Consider the following 19,248-nt stretch of genomic DNA (forward strand, 5'->3'; position numbering starts at 1 on the left):
GAAAAATCCATGGATTAGGCCTGTGTAAATACCCTATATAAACTGAAATGGATCATAATAGACAAGTAGACGTGACATATTTTGACTTCAAAAAAGCATTTGATCGCGTTCACAATGATATTTTTTAAAAAAGTTCTCATGGAAGGATTTACACCTAAACTTTTAAAATTATTTATTAGTTATTTTCCGATCGCTCGCAATACGTCCAATTACATGGTTATCGATCTGAATCCTATGTTACCGGCCTGTGTGAATATACCCTGGGTCCATTGCAGTTCCTAATTATGATATGATGCCAGATGTTGTTAACACTGCTCAGTGTCTCATGTTTGCTGACGATGTGAAGCTATTCATGGCTATCGGAACCATGGAAGACTGTGTAACTCTACAGCGAGATATTGACAACGTTGTGGCATGGGCTGGACATAATAACTTGGAATTTAATATTTCAAAGTGTAAAACATTCACGCGGTCTCGTGTTCCCCATTCTTATGTCTACAATATATCTGGTACGCCGCTTGAACGTGTGTCACAAATACGCGATTTAGGCCTTACGCTGGACACTGCTTTAACTTTTAATAATCATATAACCATCGTTTGTAGTCGTGCATATAAATCGTCAGGTTTTGTGATAAGACAGTCGGCACAACTTCAAGATAAAGGTGCAATATTATTATTATATTATTCATTTGTACGAAGCATTTTAGAATTCAATTCAATTATTTGGAACCCTCATGAAACAAAATACAAGATAATGATAGAAAGAGTTCAGAGGAAATTTGCACGTGTTCTATATAGTAAACTTTACGGCTACTATCCTTATTTGTACCCATCACTGTTCGTATCCGGTATGGTAGGTCTAGACACGCTCGAGGTAAGGCGAAAGTGCAATTTGATGATGCACTATTATCAGTTGCTCAACGGCGGAATAGACAATCCTGCAACTCTTAGCCGTTGTTCTTTGTACGCACCCCAACGCTGCATGCGATTGCGTGCTTGTAGACTACTATCGGCACCGCCGGTTCGTACCTGTACTGCTCAGTTTGCTCCCACGTATCAGGCTATTTCTCTGCTCAATCTCTGATTGCTCAGCAGCCAGATATTGACATATTTAATTACAAAAGAAGTATATTTTTAAAATGTTGTACAAAATTTGTAAGTTTGTGAAATAAAACTTTGGCTCACTACACGTTTTGGGAAACTGTAAGTGTAGTGAGAAATTTTCAAATAAATAAATAAATAAATAAATAAATAAATACCCCAAGATGTATATAGGTGCACCCTTCCTGACGTTGTACAAAATGTAACTCCAAAATACCAAGAAATAATAAAGGGAGTATTGAGTATTGCGATATGAGAATCTCAAACTGAAGCCGAGAACTCCACAGTAATGGAAATTACTGCAGATTTCCTCAAATGAGATATCGCACATGAGCTTCACCAGTTAACTAATGAGGTAAAAAGTCGAGTTTAAAGCATAAAAATGTAAACTAATAAAACTTAGGAGTACTGTAAATATCGTTATTGTCACTTGGATAAGCTGAAGGGTAGGATGAAGGATATAGAGCGACGAGTGAATGAGAGATGTATCAATGCTATTACAGATACAACTAGAACTCTGGAGTTAATAGTACAGAAGTTAAAACCTCAAATTAATGTTCGTGATAAGGACCTACTCGCAAATGATGTGAAGATCGCGGGCATACCGTCGCGTCGTCGTCGTCGGATAAAGCGTGGTGCTGTACAGTTTGTGGTAATATAATTTGTTAAGAAGTTTGGATTTTTCATTACTCAATGAAAAATTAAATGTTAGATCGAATTTATATGAAACTTCGTACGCAAATAGACCATACTATATATTTCTATCATGTGTGTTATATACATATTTTATGTATGTATATTAACACTCAGAATAGGTAACCCTTGCAGAAAAATTTCGTCTACACTTAAATACAAGTTTTTTTTTTTTATTTGTAACATTATAGTTTATATTAAGCTAATGTTTTCCAAACATTTTTTTAATAATAATCCCAAGGATAATAGCAAATATGTATACAGTATTAAAATTTATTATTTTAAATGTGAAATAAGACATCTTTTTTCGTCATTTTCTTTTATGTGACATTGACCTTTTGCTCAAAGCAAATTAGGGTTTTGGAGGTAAGATTTTCTATTCAGTTATTAATGTACAAATGCCTTCGGAGAGATGATTCCTTTCATATCTACACCCTATATAAATAAATCCCAGTTGGCCCTTTCGCGTAAGCTTACCTTACGAAGGACGTTAGACGATAAACATAAAAGAATTTCAATAATGCTTTGGAGAAATTTATATATTATATATCCATATTTGACTTTCAAAGGGGGTGAGTGGACATCAAATAGATTAAATATATCACAGCATATTTTTTATCTATTGGGATTTACTTAGTACCTTTTTTATCTGTATACTGTGTACTTATACTACAGATAAAAAAGTACCCTCAAAAAATATGTCATGTAACGTAAAAAGAAAATGTCACAGGCACTTTTAATATTAATAAAGTTTGTTTGAACGTTTGGGGTAAGTAATTTTCTGTACTACGGATCCGATTTAAAAATTCTTTCATTGTTAGTAAGATACTATTATTAAGTGTCATGGACTACTTTTTTTTTTGTAAATATATAATGTTTCAATAATCAATCATAATAAATGTAATTGAAATAGGCAAAAATTCTAAAATATGGCGCGGGCTATTTAAGCGGTTTGAAAAAAAGAAATAAAATCTATAGCAAAAACATTAATTACTTTTAGATTTACAAAAATCACTAATCACTATATATCTAAGTTTAATATTTTAGCCAAATAAATAGTTTTTATGTTAAAAGTGAAACAAGCCGTTCATTTTATAATGCTTTCATTTTTCATACACCCCAAAATATCAACCTTATCACAGATAACATAATACTATACTAAAACGTGTTGAACACTTTAAAAGTTATAAAAACAAATATTACATCCGTGCAAAATCGAGGCGGGTCGCTAGTCCTTAATATATGTCATGTAATTATTCTAAAGGGAAGATGAATTCATTCGACGATTCATTTCAATCAATTCTACTCTTAACTAATCCTAAAGCAATTTGGATAATTATTTTACAATATGTATATTTATTCATGATTTAAGCTGTTTATTTACAATGTAAAATCTAATGTAAAACCACGTGGTATGAAAGTATATTTTTTTTATTTTATACTCATGCTGTTCTTTTGCTTTACTTACTTTATATTAGTAATTGCCAATTTCAGTTGGGCGATTATCAAACAATTTCTCCTTTTAGATATTAGAAAAATAGAGAGCGTTATGGTCTAGTGTCTTGTTACTGGAACGACTCTTAGGCCTCAATGGTCGTAAGCTCTAATCATGGACATTATTTTGTTCAAGAAGTTTCGTCATACCAAATTTTAGGATTCAAACATTCTATAATTTGCTATCATCGTCATCATTTTAAAGAATGGTTTGAAGGATGGGATATGGCGTGAATTTACTGGGTACAGAAGAATAACACCTGAGTCCTCAGGAATGGCAACGCATGGGGGGTATCATGGGCGAAACAGTATACTCTGTTATGTCCATGGTACTGCTCATGTCTATAGGCGACGGTTACCACTTTACATCAGGTGGGTCGTCAGCTTGTTTGCCATTCTAAGTTATATAAAAAAAAAAAAAAAAAAAAAAGAGCGGTCCTGAACCACCTGCATACATAGACTCTTTGTCTTAATTTCCTATGCTATTAATTCATTAAATATAGCATTTATGCAAAAACTTTACTAATTTTATTTTTTGACTAGCTCACCAGTAATAGTCATGTTTTTAGGTGATCATATAAACTATTAACAATCTAGTCTATAGAACAGCCTTAGACTATGGCAAAGACTGGCACAACCAGTTATTTTGATTAAAAAATTACTTTTTAAATGCCACATTTGTGTTGTGCCACATTTAAAGTCAATGTTTTGGAACACAATCTTAATTGCGACTATGATACGCGATTACTTCGCTTCTTTTAAACTACTTTTTGAAATTCTTTTTAGTTGTTAGGGTTTGTTTTTGCGTTAATCTTATATTAAGCTTTCGAATCGTTATTTAAAGCGTAAACTATCGAGGATTATTCTGATATTTGAAAACATCTAATCAAACTTCTGCGTAACTCGTCGGTTGATATACCTGAATTTTTCCTTTCGATTGAAAGTGCTTTTTATTTTTGCAGAGCAAAAAATGCATGTTGCGAAGCAAAATGTACATATAATGACGATTTCGCTTTGATTTTTAAGATACTGGTGTCTAGAAAACATCTCGGAATTTATTGATGCGCATGAGTGCATGTGTGTGTGTTCACGAAATCTTTTTTTTTTTTTGACGGAGCTATGCGTACTTGTATGTACTAAGTTTTTCGTGGAGGCTGCGTAAAGTTCGACTTGGTAGCGTACTACGAAGGCGGGCGGCAGAGGGCAGACCGCCGCGCGCCGCCGCCCTGTGTACACTCCGCGACTTCGCAACATGTGAACCAAATATGCGATTGCCGAAACTTTATAAAAACAGTAAAACATTCACATAAGAACTGTGAATTTACATAGCAATATCACCAATATTCACGTTAGATTACTTAATTATACTTAATAAAAGTTTCCAAATAGTTATTTAGATATCAACTAGTTTTTCGACGTGTATATTAAATGTCGAAGTAGTTTCCTGTGCTTATCGTCGACATGCTAAAGGTAAGTATGTTTTTTATTAACAATATATTAAATTGATTTTTAATAATGTCAAGTAGATATGCAAAGAAAATATAAACTTTATTAAAGTATAAAACACAAACTAAAAAGCACTAAACAAAAGTCAAGAATTATATCAGAAAGCAAACTCAGAAACATTTTAATTTTTTTTATAATAAATATAATAATATTTTATTATTTATTATTATTTTTATTATTATACTTCCAAAAATTTTTGAGTGTCCTCATATATTCCTCCACATAACTTTCCCGCCATTATTCTAAATGGGAAGCGCTCTATATTGATACACCTACATATGTGCGTATGTAGGTATTTGAAAAAACAAAATATAATTTAAATTTTGGTTATTAATTATTTTTTTATTTATAGTAATAGGAAAATTAAAATCAAAAGATATTTATATTCCGCTTTTCTTATAGGTAACGTTTTTATTTGACTTTTACATATGTGCCTATTGGAAATATAAGAACTGTAACATTTTCCTTATTGAGAAAAAAATATCACATGGAACATAAAAGCAATAATGGTGTCAGATGTTCTATAAATAAGTACCTAATTTCCATATAAATTAATTCTTACCAAAAATATAGCTAACGATATACGTTAGTGATGAATAGAAAAATATAAATTATTTCTTATATAGGTATAATATATTCTATTGTCTAATATTGCACTGCATTTCCACCAAACGTAGATACCTATGAATGTATATGGTGATATATGTATAAAACATAATTTTAATTTAAGTATATAACAAAAAGCGGTTCTATTAAAGTACTTATTAACATAGTTTTGCATGCAAACAGGAGTATTGATTTTATCATTATTTTGTTATAAATAATGATCATCATTCAAATATATCTGTTGCTGTCAAAAACAGCAACCAAAGTGAACCATTCATTATGCATTGAATATAGGCCTATCCATTTATGATCAGAAAACTTGAAAGACGCGCTTCACTTTCCCCAGGGACTGCATGGGCTTCAGCACGCATTACGTGTATGCCGAACCCTCTATATAGATACGGGAATATGCAATGGAATTATCTTATTACTTCCTACTTGTACTTAATGTAAAAGTTTATTATAGACATCAACATTCTGATGTAATGTTTTTTCATTATTGAATCATTATTAAAAGGTTGTATTGATTTGAATTAAATTTGATACACGGATGGATTATATACAGAATTCATTAAAAATTCTAATAAGGTGAAGTGCAAGTAGCCTAGAATGGTGCGATGAGCGTTATACCACAATAAACTAGTTGTATTCAATGGCTTTGCCCACATGAATTAGAAAAGTATTTTATGTGGATATGATCTATCTAATTTTATTCAAATTAGTACTAAATGCAAATTTAAGAGAAACAAACATCTTAACAAATTGTCGCATTAATTTATAAGCAAAAGAATAAGACGCAGGATGTTGCCGTTTCGTTCTACCTCAAGCATGCGGTAGCGATAATTTAGCAATCACCTATAGATGGAGACCTACAATATTATGATAAATTAGATCTGTCATGTCATTATCATTATACGATAAATCGTATATTAGCAGGCAAGGGTATCGAGACTCTTGGAAACCAGCGTGTATGTATAAGACGATTCATAAAAGTGGATAAAGCAAGATATGTGTAAAGACAGAGCTCTCTTTGATAGTTCTCAGTCGGTATCAGTCAATATTCCCGGTAAAAAGAATAGCCTAGATAAATTTTAATATATCTTAGCCCTTAAAAGTGGTGATACTGAGGCATTAGAGGATGCGGAATAGTAGGTACTATTACTATATTGTAAATAATATAATACAAGTGATTAATATAAATGCTGTGAGGGAATGGATTGTTGATAATGAGGCCATACCCAGTCAGGACGACCTTCACACAGCCCCTCCTGGATCACTAGAAATGATTCCTAGTGAATTCACCACAATTAGTCAAATGACTGGCTTCATCTTCATCTATCATCAGTTATTGGTGCCCTGCCAGCGTATACCAATAGCGCAGGCGGGGTGAGGTTACTATCCCACTTCAACCTCATTAAATATCAGCAGTGTTAGTCATATATCTATGAGCGACGGTTCGTATTTTAAGGTGGACCATCAGCTTGTTTATCATTTCCAACAAATAATTAGACGATGCGACCATCGCGCAAAAACCCGACAGTTAAATTTTGCAACACTTTCCAATTCTATATCCAATAGCTCTTACACTTTATTTTTTATCATATAAGTCCATAACACGTTAACAAATTTTTTATTAAGATCTATTTTGGCTAATAATCAATACGCTCAGCTGAGCATCCTATTAAGTATTTCCTTCCTTTGCCAATCATGCAAAAAATAACGCACGACTTTTTTTATATGAGACCGTTGAAATAAATATTGCATTCTAAAAAAATATTAAAAGTGAAGGCTTTGATAAATTAGAGGCACTTTCTAAATTAAGGTCTACGCCCTCTCGACGTGAAAGGCAATAACCTAGCGGGATTATAATTATAAGGGTGATATGATTTGTAAATATTAGTTATTTATAGCCTGCGCAGGCAAAAGACATGCCCACAAATAAAATGTCTCATTGTGTTTGCCTCGTCTTCTCAGGTTTTGAATGTCCCATGATAGAGAATCCTCCTCATAATTTTTCATTCGGTTATAATAAAAAACCCTAAAATTACACAAAGGAAAATTGTTCATCGATTGTGCAGGCCTTTAAAATGTATTTACCCTTTACATGGCAAGAACTTTCTTCCGCTGTTTCACTTCTATCATATCATATCAATGGCGCTACTCCTTACCTTTCAATAAATTCTCCATCTCAGCTCCTGCCCTTAGATTTTCTCTGCATTGGCATTTTTTAAGTGAAGAGCTCTATCATAGGATCTAGCTCATCTTGCGAGAGACGAATGGATACTGCCAGATTCCTATCGACTAAAACAACATAGTATTCTACTGTATTTCTCGTCGTAATTGCAAGCTCACTTTCTTATGCAATTGATTCCAGCAGAAAAGCCTCCAGCCGTTTCTGCTGGGGTCACAATTGAGCCTTTCTCCTCGTAGCAGGAACACTTATTAGTTCTCTTTTTTCATGCTCCACAGGGGCACACTAGTACTCTGTACTATATACACTCAAGGAGCATCCTACTTCTTGAATTCCAATGATAAGCACCAGATCCCCTTACCTTCGCAATGAAGAAGTTACATCACAATCCCAAGAATTTTGGCATTTGATCTCTGTCAATAAAGAGACAATATAAAAGCAAACAACCACTGCAACGTATTAAACCCGACACGCCAAATCTCCCGTGTCTACCTATATCCCTAAAAATCCTGCAGCACTTAAGGCTCGTAACACATAGTGCCGTGCAACCGTCTGCAATAACTTTGTGACTTTTTTAAAAAATTAAAAATTATGTTTAAGAAACAAAAAAATCTTTCGACTACGGAGTTATTAAGCGTGGCAACTACTGGCAACCTCACTCTCTCCATTATGAGGGAGACCTATGTTCAACAATGGACAATTAACGGCTGATGTATTATTAATAATAAAATAAAAATCGAAGTTTTTGCACATAGCATCATAGCATCTTATGTCTAACTTATATCTATGAAGACATGTTATTTATTGCTCCTAGAAGCGCATCAGCCGCAACTATTGACTCGTGCTCTTCCTCACTACTCTCAGTAGGATGTGAGCGAAGCTTCGTAAAGACGTTTTTAAAAGTACATACGACTAAATGTCTTTTTGAGGGTCCAGGCTCTTCCTAGAAAATAAACTCAAGTACGCCAATGAACAACACAAATGCACAAAATTTTATAAATTATAAACCGTATTTCAATCTTTTGGTCTTTTAATAGCTTAAAAGAGCATAATTTTATGTTAATTGCTGGCTAATTTTATCAAGATTGTTATAAAAAATGTAACAAACTTTTAAGTATTAAATAATATATATGATAGGATTTTATACCAAATTAAATTTGCACAGTATTGTTACCGGAACTTAAGCAAATTGAGAGTGGAACTCGTAATTTATTTCGAAATGCTGAGAAAACAACTGTAATTCGTCTACATTATTAATTTCGTCTCAGCTAACGAGTTGTAAGGATTAGTGAAACAAACAACGAGCTACGACATTTTATTAAATTACAATACCGTAGGTATAGTCAGCACAAAAATAGATTTACGCATCGAAATACCAAACAATCGTTCAATCAAATTTCCACAAAGACTGTACACTGTTAGTTTTTTTTTATTATTATACATATGAAGGTACAGCTTTGCCGTTGTCCCATTTATTTGGGGCCATCGTATATGTCCTCCTTTTCCACTGATATATATCAACTGTCATACTAGGGTTTAATTCTCTTTTGTGCATATTATCCTTCTTAAAATCCATCCACCTTTTATTTCACCATCCCTTATCCTTTAGTACTACAATATTTATTTGATTTCGTTGCTGTCTGTAGACACTTGTAGGGATAACAAATAAACATCGATAATGAACTGACTACAAAACACTTTGCTAAATTAATTTTCTTAGTTTATTTTGATCTTTAAAATGGAGTTAGATGATTGATTTGTTTTATCTCGTTTTAATATAAATACTGTTCTATTGAAAACTAGTTGTGAATAACGACTTTGCCCGTATAAGGTAAAAAATATATATAATAAATAGTATATACATATGTTAATCTAGTTGAGTCCCATTCGTTTGCTGGTTAAGCGCAACTGCTTAATGAAGTTTTACATTTAATTGAAAACAATTTATTAAAATATACGTGATAAACGTATTTCTATATTGTCTAAGTGATGATTTTATTTTTATTTTTATGATTATTAGAAACGAACCTTCTTTTTGTTTTAACTTATAGATTTTTATACATAAAACTAAATGTAAAATAAATAAAGTATTTAATTAAAAAAAATATTTTGTACCTTTTATAAACAATGACGGTGATGATAAATCGCTCAACACAGTCATAGATACATACACGCGCGCGCACACATCGCATACATATACGAGTAAATGTGTATTAAATGCAGCCTGTTCATTTAGTCTCCATGACACAAGATAATCCTAGTTAAGAGACGATTATGCGAAAGTAATAACATAGATATATATTAAACTTTCTATTGTAACTTTCTTAAATAAATATTTCTCATTTATTACAAACTTTATGTAGCTTTGTAACTGGTCCGTGTGTCAAAATCTTTTGCAGTTGTTAATTTATTGTCATTGTTGTAAAGCCCTTAAACCCATAAATAAATAAACGTCATAAAAACCTAATAGACTAAATTCGTTTTAACGTCATTATTAATCATTCTTCGAGAATTTTTATGAAATAAATCGATTGTATCATTAGTCATGCTCATGAGTCATTGGAAAAAAATATATTAGGAATACTTTTAATAATCCTTAATGCTTTTCTAAGTAAAGTAATAAAGCATTGGCATTCATATAATATGCAGGCCAGGACCGTTCCTTATGACAGTCTGTGGGGGAGGCCTAAGTTTAGCAGTGAACATATAATGACTGAGATGATGATGTTAATGATAATCTATATAAAATTTAACAGATTCGATACATTTTAAAATAAAGTAAACGTTTTGAAAGCATGTATGATGTGCTCAGAATAAAAATCTTCTTTTGTTAGAAACTCTCGGGCTTTCATGGGATTAAAATGGTTCATAACTTTAACGAAATGTGACAACGTCGCAATTATCTGTAAATTTTCAAAAACAAATACTTAAATATTTAAATAATTTCTCATTAAAAATTGTTTAATTATTTTTGATAGCTTTTAGCTGTCATATTTATGTTATTATACCTTCATGTATAGCCCTGCTACATTTAAGGTAGATAAATTTAACAATACCCTAAATTGCATTTCGTATTTAACATCATTTAGATACGTACACTTCAAAAAATTGCACACTGTTCTTCGACGTTGGGGTAAAACTCGTATATTACGCGGACTTATAGCTAGTAAACTAGAAACATTATTATCTATTTGAATAAATCTTGATTATAGAAAAATATCAAAATCATAATAAAATATAACTCTAACTAACAAGGTGATGAGAAGAATTTGTTGACTGTTCTCATTATAGTAAATGTAATACTCGATAATATATAAATAAATGACCAATAGTGTACCATCTTCTTAAATATGTGAATAAAAAATGGAAAGGATAGGAGCTTTGTTTTATATCGTATGCGTATGTATCTGAAGGTCCTTTACCCAATATCGTTTAAGACATTTTGTTCTTCATAAAAAAAAAAAAAACTTGAAAGGTTAGTTTTACTTAAAAGGAACTCTTTTATGTCAACTTTATAAATTGTTAAAACGTCTATTGTTCTTATATTTCGCTAAATAAACTATGAATCAATTTCTCTAGTATTAAAATGTGCGATTGGGTTTTGTAAAATTTATTTTAAAATAACTTTTAGAATAGGAAACTAAATGTCACGCTAAATTAAGATTATTATTCGGAAAAGAATGAAGGAGAATTCAGAGAAGAAAATTCTATTTAAAATTAGTGAAGTCATATAAAAAATTACAAATAAAATTAAAACCTCTACCTTTTGTTAACCACTTAAAAAACCAGAACCATACCATATGAGACCCAAATTCACACAATTTATATATATAAAACCGAAACTAAATAGTATGTAAATTGTTAAATAAGTACTCGTAGTACATAAAAGGTCTAAGCGCGATTGCCAATCCGCTTGCCAAACGTGACAACTACTGGCAAACCCCTTCTTAAGTAAAAGGCCTATGATTAGCAGTGGACAATTAACGATTGATATAATTATGTAAATTAACAAACCACAAAAAGTGTATGTACATCCATTATAATACACCACGCAATACAAAAATTTCGAATTATTAAATAGAATGAAACGATACTCATTTCATAACTAACAGTAAAATTGTATTACACACAGGATATGTGAATAGATCTATTTTAGCCAAACGCCATCCATGACGCGATTGCAGGACGCATTGCTCCATCTAGATATATCCATTAAATGATCGTGGTAAGAAAAATATCTTCAGACTGTAGTCTTCTTATTGAGGAAATCTTTGTTCAGATTAGGATAACATATGTTAGAGTAATCTATCAAGGTTTCAAAGGAAATATCTGCGGCCGACAGACGGTTACGCGAAAGATATAAGGGTTCTGTTTAATTACTAATTTCATAAGGGTTCCTTTTATATTATGAAAATTAAAAGCTTTTAATTAAAACCGTCGTTCATATTAACTGGCAATGTCGTTTTTAAACGGTTGTTTATTTTTGGGAACGTTAGGGTAAAAACCTATAAAATTATGACATAATTGTATTTAAAATTTTTAATTAAAACATTTAACGAAAAGCAAAATAACAAAAAAGCATCCATTAAACTAACTTACCAAAGTATGGAAACGTTGCAATTATCTGCCAATTTCCAAAAACAAATATATAAAATTTCAATGTTTCCGATTGACTATTTAAAAAGCGCGTTACGTAGTACGTTAATACATTAATCATAGAAAATGTTCTATATAAATTATTACCAAAAAAAAAATATTCGCTGCATATTTTATTTTGGAATTTTCCAAATGCACATTTTCCATTAAACTAAAATTTTTAGTGATAGCTTAATAAGAATATTATTGTACGATTAATGATTTAGTTTGAAAATTGACATATTGTTTCTGACAATTGACGGATAACTACGACGTTGCTACACTTCAATATATATAATGTTAAAAATGATCTTAAAGAAAATTCTAATGAAAATATTTATTTATTCATTAAAATAATATTATTGACCAAAAGAGAATGAAACTTAGGTGGACTTACTGCTAGTAGTATTCTCTACAATTCACCCCTTTCAAGTGTCTACAATTCATTCTCTACAATTCACTGACGTCTCCTTAAAACCTACCGTGCTTTTCTTTGAATTCTTAATAAATAGGTTTCTTATAGTTGGCATATATTTAGCACTAAACTAACGAGGTATTTAAGGAATATTTAAAGTAATGTAATATGTATATTTTTACTTAATTACTGTATATTTAATCAATCTTACTAGTTACTATAAAAATGTGCAAGTGTCTTTATTTTTTAACGTCCTCACGATTAAAGCAATTAGAAGATATTTGGCTTATCTACATATACATAGATTAACCTTTCCAGTCTATTAATAGGTCAAACAAACAATATTAATAAACCTATAAATTGTAATAGTTTATTGCCGAAAATAAATTGCAGTATACAAAATTAAAAGGATTAACAGTTTAATTGGCAATCAGAATATACTGAGCAGTCTTCTGAATTACTGTGCCTTACTTGTATATGCACATCAGTACGAATGCGTTATACCGCAGATAGTATGTTATACTATGGTTATTATATATAGGCAAGGCTGCTTATCAGTTCAAGTGACAAGGGTAAACCCCTGTCACTCCAGCTCAGGTATTAGTTAACTAATTGGTATATTTAACAATTAGTTTCCACTTATTGCAAATATTTTTGATTCAGGTATTTTTTAACATTATAGTTCAATATTTTGTATAACTTTTTTTTATTGTAAGCAAAGACTCAAGATCCTTCAAAAATAAAATAAAAATACAATGAATTCATGATATTGTATCACAGAGTGCTATTTAACTACTTAAGTCGTAATTAACAAAGTATTAAATCAAGTATAAAGAAAAATAAGTATTAAACCCTTAAAGCTTAGGAGAGATTTTGTCTCGCACTACGTATTCTATCGCTTGTATAACGGACTGTACTTAGAGGAATTGTTCAATGTAATAGCCACAGTCATTTTCTACCATCGTACTTCTAGTCACCGCCAGGATGTTTACCCCCCTTGATGGTTGTGTATAGCGCGGTTTCAGACATGTTTCCTCCCATGAACACTCAGATTATGGAATGATCTCCCTGTCGAAGTTTCTTCAACATCGGATTCTTCATAAAAGGGGTATAGAGATTTCTTTAGGGTCGATAACGCTCGCGTAATTTTGGCCTGGCCGTATCTTATGAACGCTTATCATGTTTCTTGTAATCGCATACCATCAGGTAGGCCATTAGCTTCTTTGTCACCTCAGTGATATAAAAAAACAACTATCATATCCATTTACATCTTTTGTGAAAAGAAGTGTATATGTTTTTATTTTTCAATACACAGATATTTTAAATAAGTGTAAAAAAAAATTTAATATTATAGGTACTTTAATCGTATGAAATGGCATTTCAATTTACTAGAACCATTTTTTTTAATACTAGTTGAAACTGTTCATTACTCAGTGGGGGCAACGAACTAAAACCCTTGACTCTTTTGCCATAAGCTTTGTCCATTAATTTTTACCATAAATAGGCGATATCGATAGCGCACACATGAAATCTGAGAATAAAAATAGTTCTACTACTGATAACAAATATATATCTACCAAGGTAAGATTTTAAACAAAAATCGTGTACTTCTGTCCCATTCGTGTTTCTATCGTGAAGCAGTTGTGTTTGCATGGCTGTGTTTTGGATTGAATTTACAGGGTACAGACGAATAACACCTTAGTCCTTAGGAATGGCAACGCATGTAGGGTATTATGGGCAAAACGGTATATTCTGTTACATCCATGGTATTGCTCATGTCTATAGGTGATGGTTAACACTTCCCATTAGGTGGGTCATCCGCAATCATGTTGTAACATATCGAATATAATTTAAAAAAAAATCCTTATTATTTTGGGTAAGATGAAAAATAATTTATGTAAATAAAAAATGGTCTTATCGTAAGCAATTTCTTTAAACAATATATTTGTAAGCAATCTCTTCTAAGTAATCTTTGAGTAAATAACATCGAGTAAAAAGATTTAATGAACAAGAAGAAGGACAGAAGAGATCGTCGTTATACCCAGGTCATTCATCTTCATATCAAATTCCGTACTCAAAATAACAAAATAATAAACAATCCTTCAAGGCTTCAATATACAGTAAGAAAATATAATAAAATATATTTCTACAAGTCAGTAAAGAAAATTCAAACAATACTCTAGGCTACAATTTGAGGTTGGCATATTTTATGTCTTTCGCCGACGCAGTCAAATTACTGCGCTTGTCTAGTTAAATGAAGAATCCAACAGTGAAATGACTCGTCAATATACAAATTAACGAACCCTAGCAGGTTAAGAATGCTCTTCGAATTCCAAGACCAGCAATTAGTAAAGACTAATGACCGACAACGAATTGTTGAGAAAATAGCTTAAATTCTGATTCATTACTTTGTTAATGATTTCACACCACTTATTTAATATTAAAACGTTCATTTGTCAATAATCCTAATGGAGTAAAATTATTTATTAGATTAGCCCAAATATTATAAGAGCATATAAAATATATTTTTATACTAGCCATAAATTAAAGATAGTACCTGCGGGTAACAGCTGACGCGACTGACGTCAATCTGTCAGAAGATGTATTTAACATAGATTTAACATCAATATTTTTTTAAATATTTGAATTGGCAGCTAGGAACAATTCGTGTAAAAAAAGAAAATAATTCTACGTTTTCTTGAGCAATTTTTCTCTTCATAAAAACCTTCCTGAGACTTTGATTGAAAATAAAAACATATTGACTAACTTGATCCTGCCTAATTCTGCGTAATTTAGATAATTTTTTTGTATCAAATTATATTACCGCGGGCCAAAATTTTTTATGTTCTGTAACGGCATTTTTTTTTTAATCAACCTAGTCTAGAAAATGTTTAATCCCATTACTTACAATCTTCTTGCACTTTTGAAAAAAACCGCGTTTTATTTTTGTTTCTAAAAGAATTTAGTCAGCCAAACGTCAAATTAGCTGACTGATTTTGACACGTTTTTAATACAAATTAAGTATTAAAATTAAGTACATGAAGTATAAAATGATACATTACGAAGATAAATAGTACTTAAAATTATATATGAATAATTAGTTCATTATATTTGTAACATACTAGATTTAATGGGCATATATAATGTTTCTTTGGTCCAGCCATTCCCTAGTTTTGCGCTTATCTTACATTTTTATTTATATAGATTGCTTGTAAAGATAATTCTGTTTTTCTAATAAAATGTCCGTAAATTTCTTCGGCTACCTAGGTGTTGTTTTTATATTCTTTTTTTTATTTTCTATTTGATGTACCTATGTTTTTGACATTTTTATAGACGTCTAAATATATACAGTTTTACGTGACGTGCACAGTTGTTATTGTTCCCCAGTCACACTACGGCTATATTCCATTTCAATTATTTGAATGACGAAAATAAACCACAAATATATATGTATTGAGAATTTAAAGTCATTTATTTATCAAATCAAAAAATATAAAACATTTTGATGAAATACTAGTATCATAACTTTTAGACTAACGTTGCATGATTTATAGTTCTCATCTCTTATAAACCATAAAGTAAAAATGTTTTAGTATATTTTTTCGACGCTGTTAGTGATCTGTTACCCGCGCAATATCATAAGGCACGAATTGCATTATGATTTTATTCCTATTGAAATAGAGCGTCATTACGTTAAGTATATAAAAAATACAAAGGCAACAATGAACCAATAATAATGACGAAGTTTTGAAATAGGCTGAGATTAAAATAGCATCCTTTGAAGAGAGGATTTTAAAGTGAACATGTTCACCAAGGAAACTTGAGTTGAATTGAAAGTCAAAGTCTCCTATAATTACACGACACGTTGAGCTATTACATTGTTGACGTTGACTTAGAATCTTTTGTCTTTTTCATTTCATTCATGAACCTGTTGTTCTAATTTGTTATGTAACAAGGGTAGATTCTTAGTTTTAAGTATCGCTTTCAATTTCACTTTGTAGTAATGACCTTCCATACATCTTTATAAACGTCCACTTAAACATATTTATTAGTGGAATTATCGCATTATGAAACATATCAATCACTCTACTGAAATATCGTATATTACGGAATAACTTAGCCTATTTCGTAATCTAATAAATATGTATTAGACAGCACATCAGCGTTGCCGTGAAAATGTAAAACAAATAGCATTACTTACGAGTACTTATTGCAAATATGGAATAAGTAAATTACGTCTATCCTTCAACAAGATGTGTGTGAGGTATTAAAAATGTTATTTTTGATGTCAGTATTTACTTATCTGTCTTTCTTAACTTGAAATTCTTGAAAGAATAATTAAATAGGTAGATAAAATTTTACCTTAAAATTTTAAAATTCTCTCATTATTATAGTTTTAAATATTATTTATCTCCATGTACTCGTTCATGCCTTCAAAGCTCAAACAAAAAGATTTTACAATTGACAGTTGACTTACTTATATATATAATAATTATGTTTATATTTTTACTAATTTTTATTTATTACTAATTTATACTAATTTGTATCTATGTATATATATGCATAATTTTATTTATCTATACGCTTTAACTAACTATATAGCTACAAATAATATTATTTATTATTTATTATATTATTTTTGCACCATATATGTTATGCTTTATATAAAAACCCCTATAGACATTTTCTCCTTGCGGGCTCTCAAGGCTGACTGAAATAAATCCCTTTAAGGGAGAAGTTCGCTTATGTACATTTTTCTTATAACCTCATATCTATATTATAAGTAAATGTACAAAAGCATACAAATAAATAAATAAATACTCGAATATTCACATTGGCGTATTTAAAGTTCTTTTCTAGGGAGGCCTAGCTTCTTAAAAAAGATGCATATGCATTCTTAAAGGTGTTTTTAAAGCTTTACTCACATTCTAGGGTGGACATATCTAATTTTTACTTTTAATATGATATAAGAAAATTTTGACGTTTTCTCTTCGGTTTATGCAAAAACCACAAACAACCATTAGCCAATATAAATTAGAAAGATAGCGGACATAGCCCACTTTGCTGACGATACTTTGAATAACCCGTCACTGACCTTATTAATACAAATAGCAATTTTTCTCCTGCCTTAGAATGGTTTCAAGAATATCGAGAAGTACTCAAATAACAAAATGTAATTTTTTGAAAAGGTAACAGTGACTTTTTGCCCGTTTTTCATAACTGAAATTGAGTTGCAAGAATTATAAAAAATTACTATTGAAAAATGCTATTTAAGTTTACCTGAATAAAAGTTATTTCTTTTTGTTTTTCTAATATATATATTGTTCACAATAATATTGGCGGATAATGTGTCTATGTGTTGGATAATTATTGTAATATTTATATCTCTATGTACTTATTAATTATGTTAGCTATTGAAAACTGTTTGTATTCCTGTGCGATATGACGATACCAAAGAAGTAAACTTGGGTAATATTGGTACTACTACAATATCTATATTTTAGGTTCTTCTGGACATTGTTAGCGGAAAAAAGGTCATTACCCATTCCCCGATATCATCCGTATTTGTCGAATATCTATATTAATTTCGATCGGGTTTCTCATTTCGACATTAAATGATAAATAACAGACATTTAACAAATTCGTTTTTGGACCAGTTTATATATTATAAATATTGTAACTAAAATATATAGATATTGCTGTATAATATCCACCCCAACAAAGAAGATGATTCGTTATGAAAATTATTTTTTGTGATTTTACTTGTTGGTTTAATTTTATTTTTACCACTGACAATATTTTTTTTCACAATACATATTGTTTTGTTGGATTGATAAACGTATTATATCGTATAATGCTAATAATACTGGCCATACTATATACAATGCAATTAATATTTACTACGTAAAAACACTATATTTCAATGTTTTGAAAATTTACAACTCTATCCGATTGGATTCGAATCCACACTCATTAGTATCCAAGCTAAGTTTAGTCCTAGTTACACCACCACTAGTTGGATCGAACTATCGAAAGATGCATTTTTCAAATTGGTATTATTTCAGATTTCTCAAATGCAGGGTTATAAATGCAAAATATTTTTTGGTTTAATATTTTAGAATTCCAGTAAACTAAATAATTGAAAATAAGTTATTTATATAAGATAGCAATTTAACAAATCTAAAAACATAAGTATTAATTATATTAATAAGAATTAGTTATATTTATATAAGTTCACACTTTAGGACACTTACTCAAAGTGACTTTAATTTGAATTAAGGGTACCTGACCCTTATCTAATGTAACTGGAATTTAATCTGTCCAAATAGCTATTGCATCTGTGTGTAGTATGACAAGAATATTAGGATAGTAAATGTGTGTAATGTAACTGTAATCTTATTCAGATTCAGGGCTAGTTAAAAGCTCCATTATCATATTATCTAAGTACCTGTAGTTAAGACGAAAACAATATATATTTTGTCACTATAGTCCAGATTATTTAGATCGATTTAAACAAATTATTACAAAGAATATTATAACAAAGAACAGTTTTTTTTTTCCTTTTTTAAGCGATTTAAAAAAAAAACGTGGATATTAATTTTTAAAA

The 19,248-nt window shown here is 30.6% G+C and overlaps 1 protein-coding gene across 1 annotated transcript in view; it reads left to right on the forward strand.

Moving 5' to 3' along the window:
- The first annotated feature begins 4,478 nt into the window (after positions 1-4,478).
- The window catches only part of LOC113522945 (uncharacterized), a 67,715-nt gene continuing 52,945 nt past the window's right edge, over positions 4,479-19,248 (forward strand). Inside the window, exon 1 of the mRNA XM_026908800.3 lies at positions 4,479-4,758. Coding sequence (XP_026764601.2) covers positions 4,750-4,758 — 9 coding nt within the window. The 5' untranslated portion in view covers positions 4,479-4,749. The remainder of the gene's footprint in view (positions 4,759-19,248) is intronic.

This window comes from Galleria mellonella, unplaced genomic scaffold, assembly GCF_026898425.1.
Source record: "Galleria mellonella isolate WM207_F2 unplaced genomic scaffold, CSIRO_AGI_GalMel_v1 utg38, whole genome shotgun sequence".
Taxonomy (NCBI): domain Eukaryota; kingdom Metazoa; phylum Arthropoda; class Insecta; order Lepidoptera; family Pyralidae; genus Galleria; species Galleria mellonella.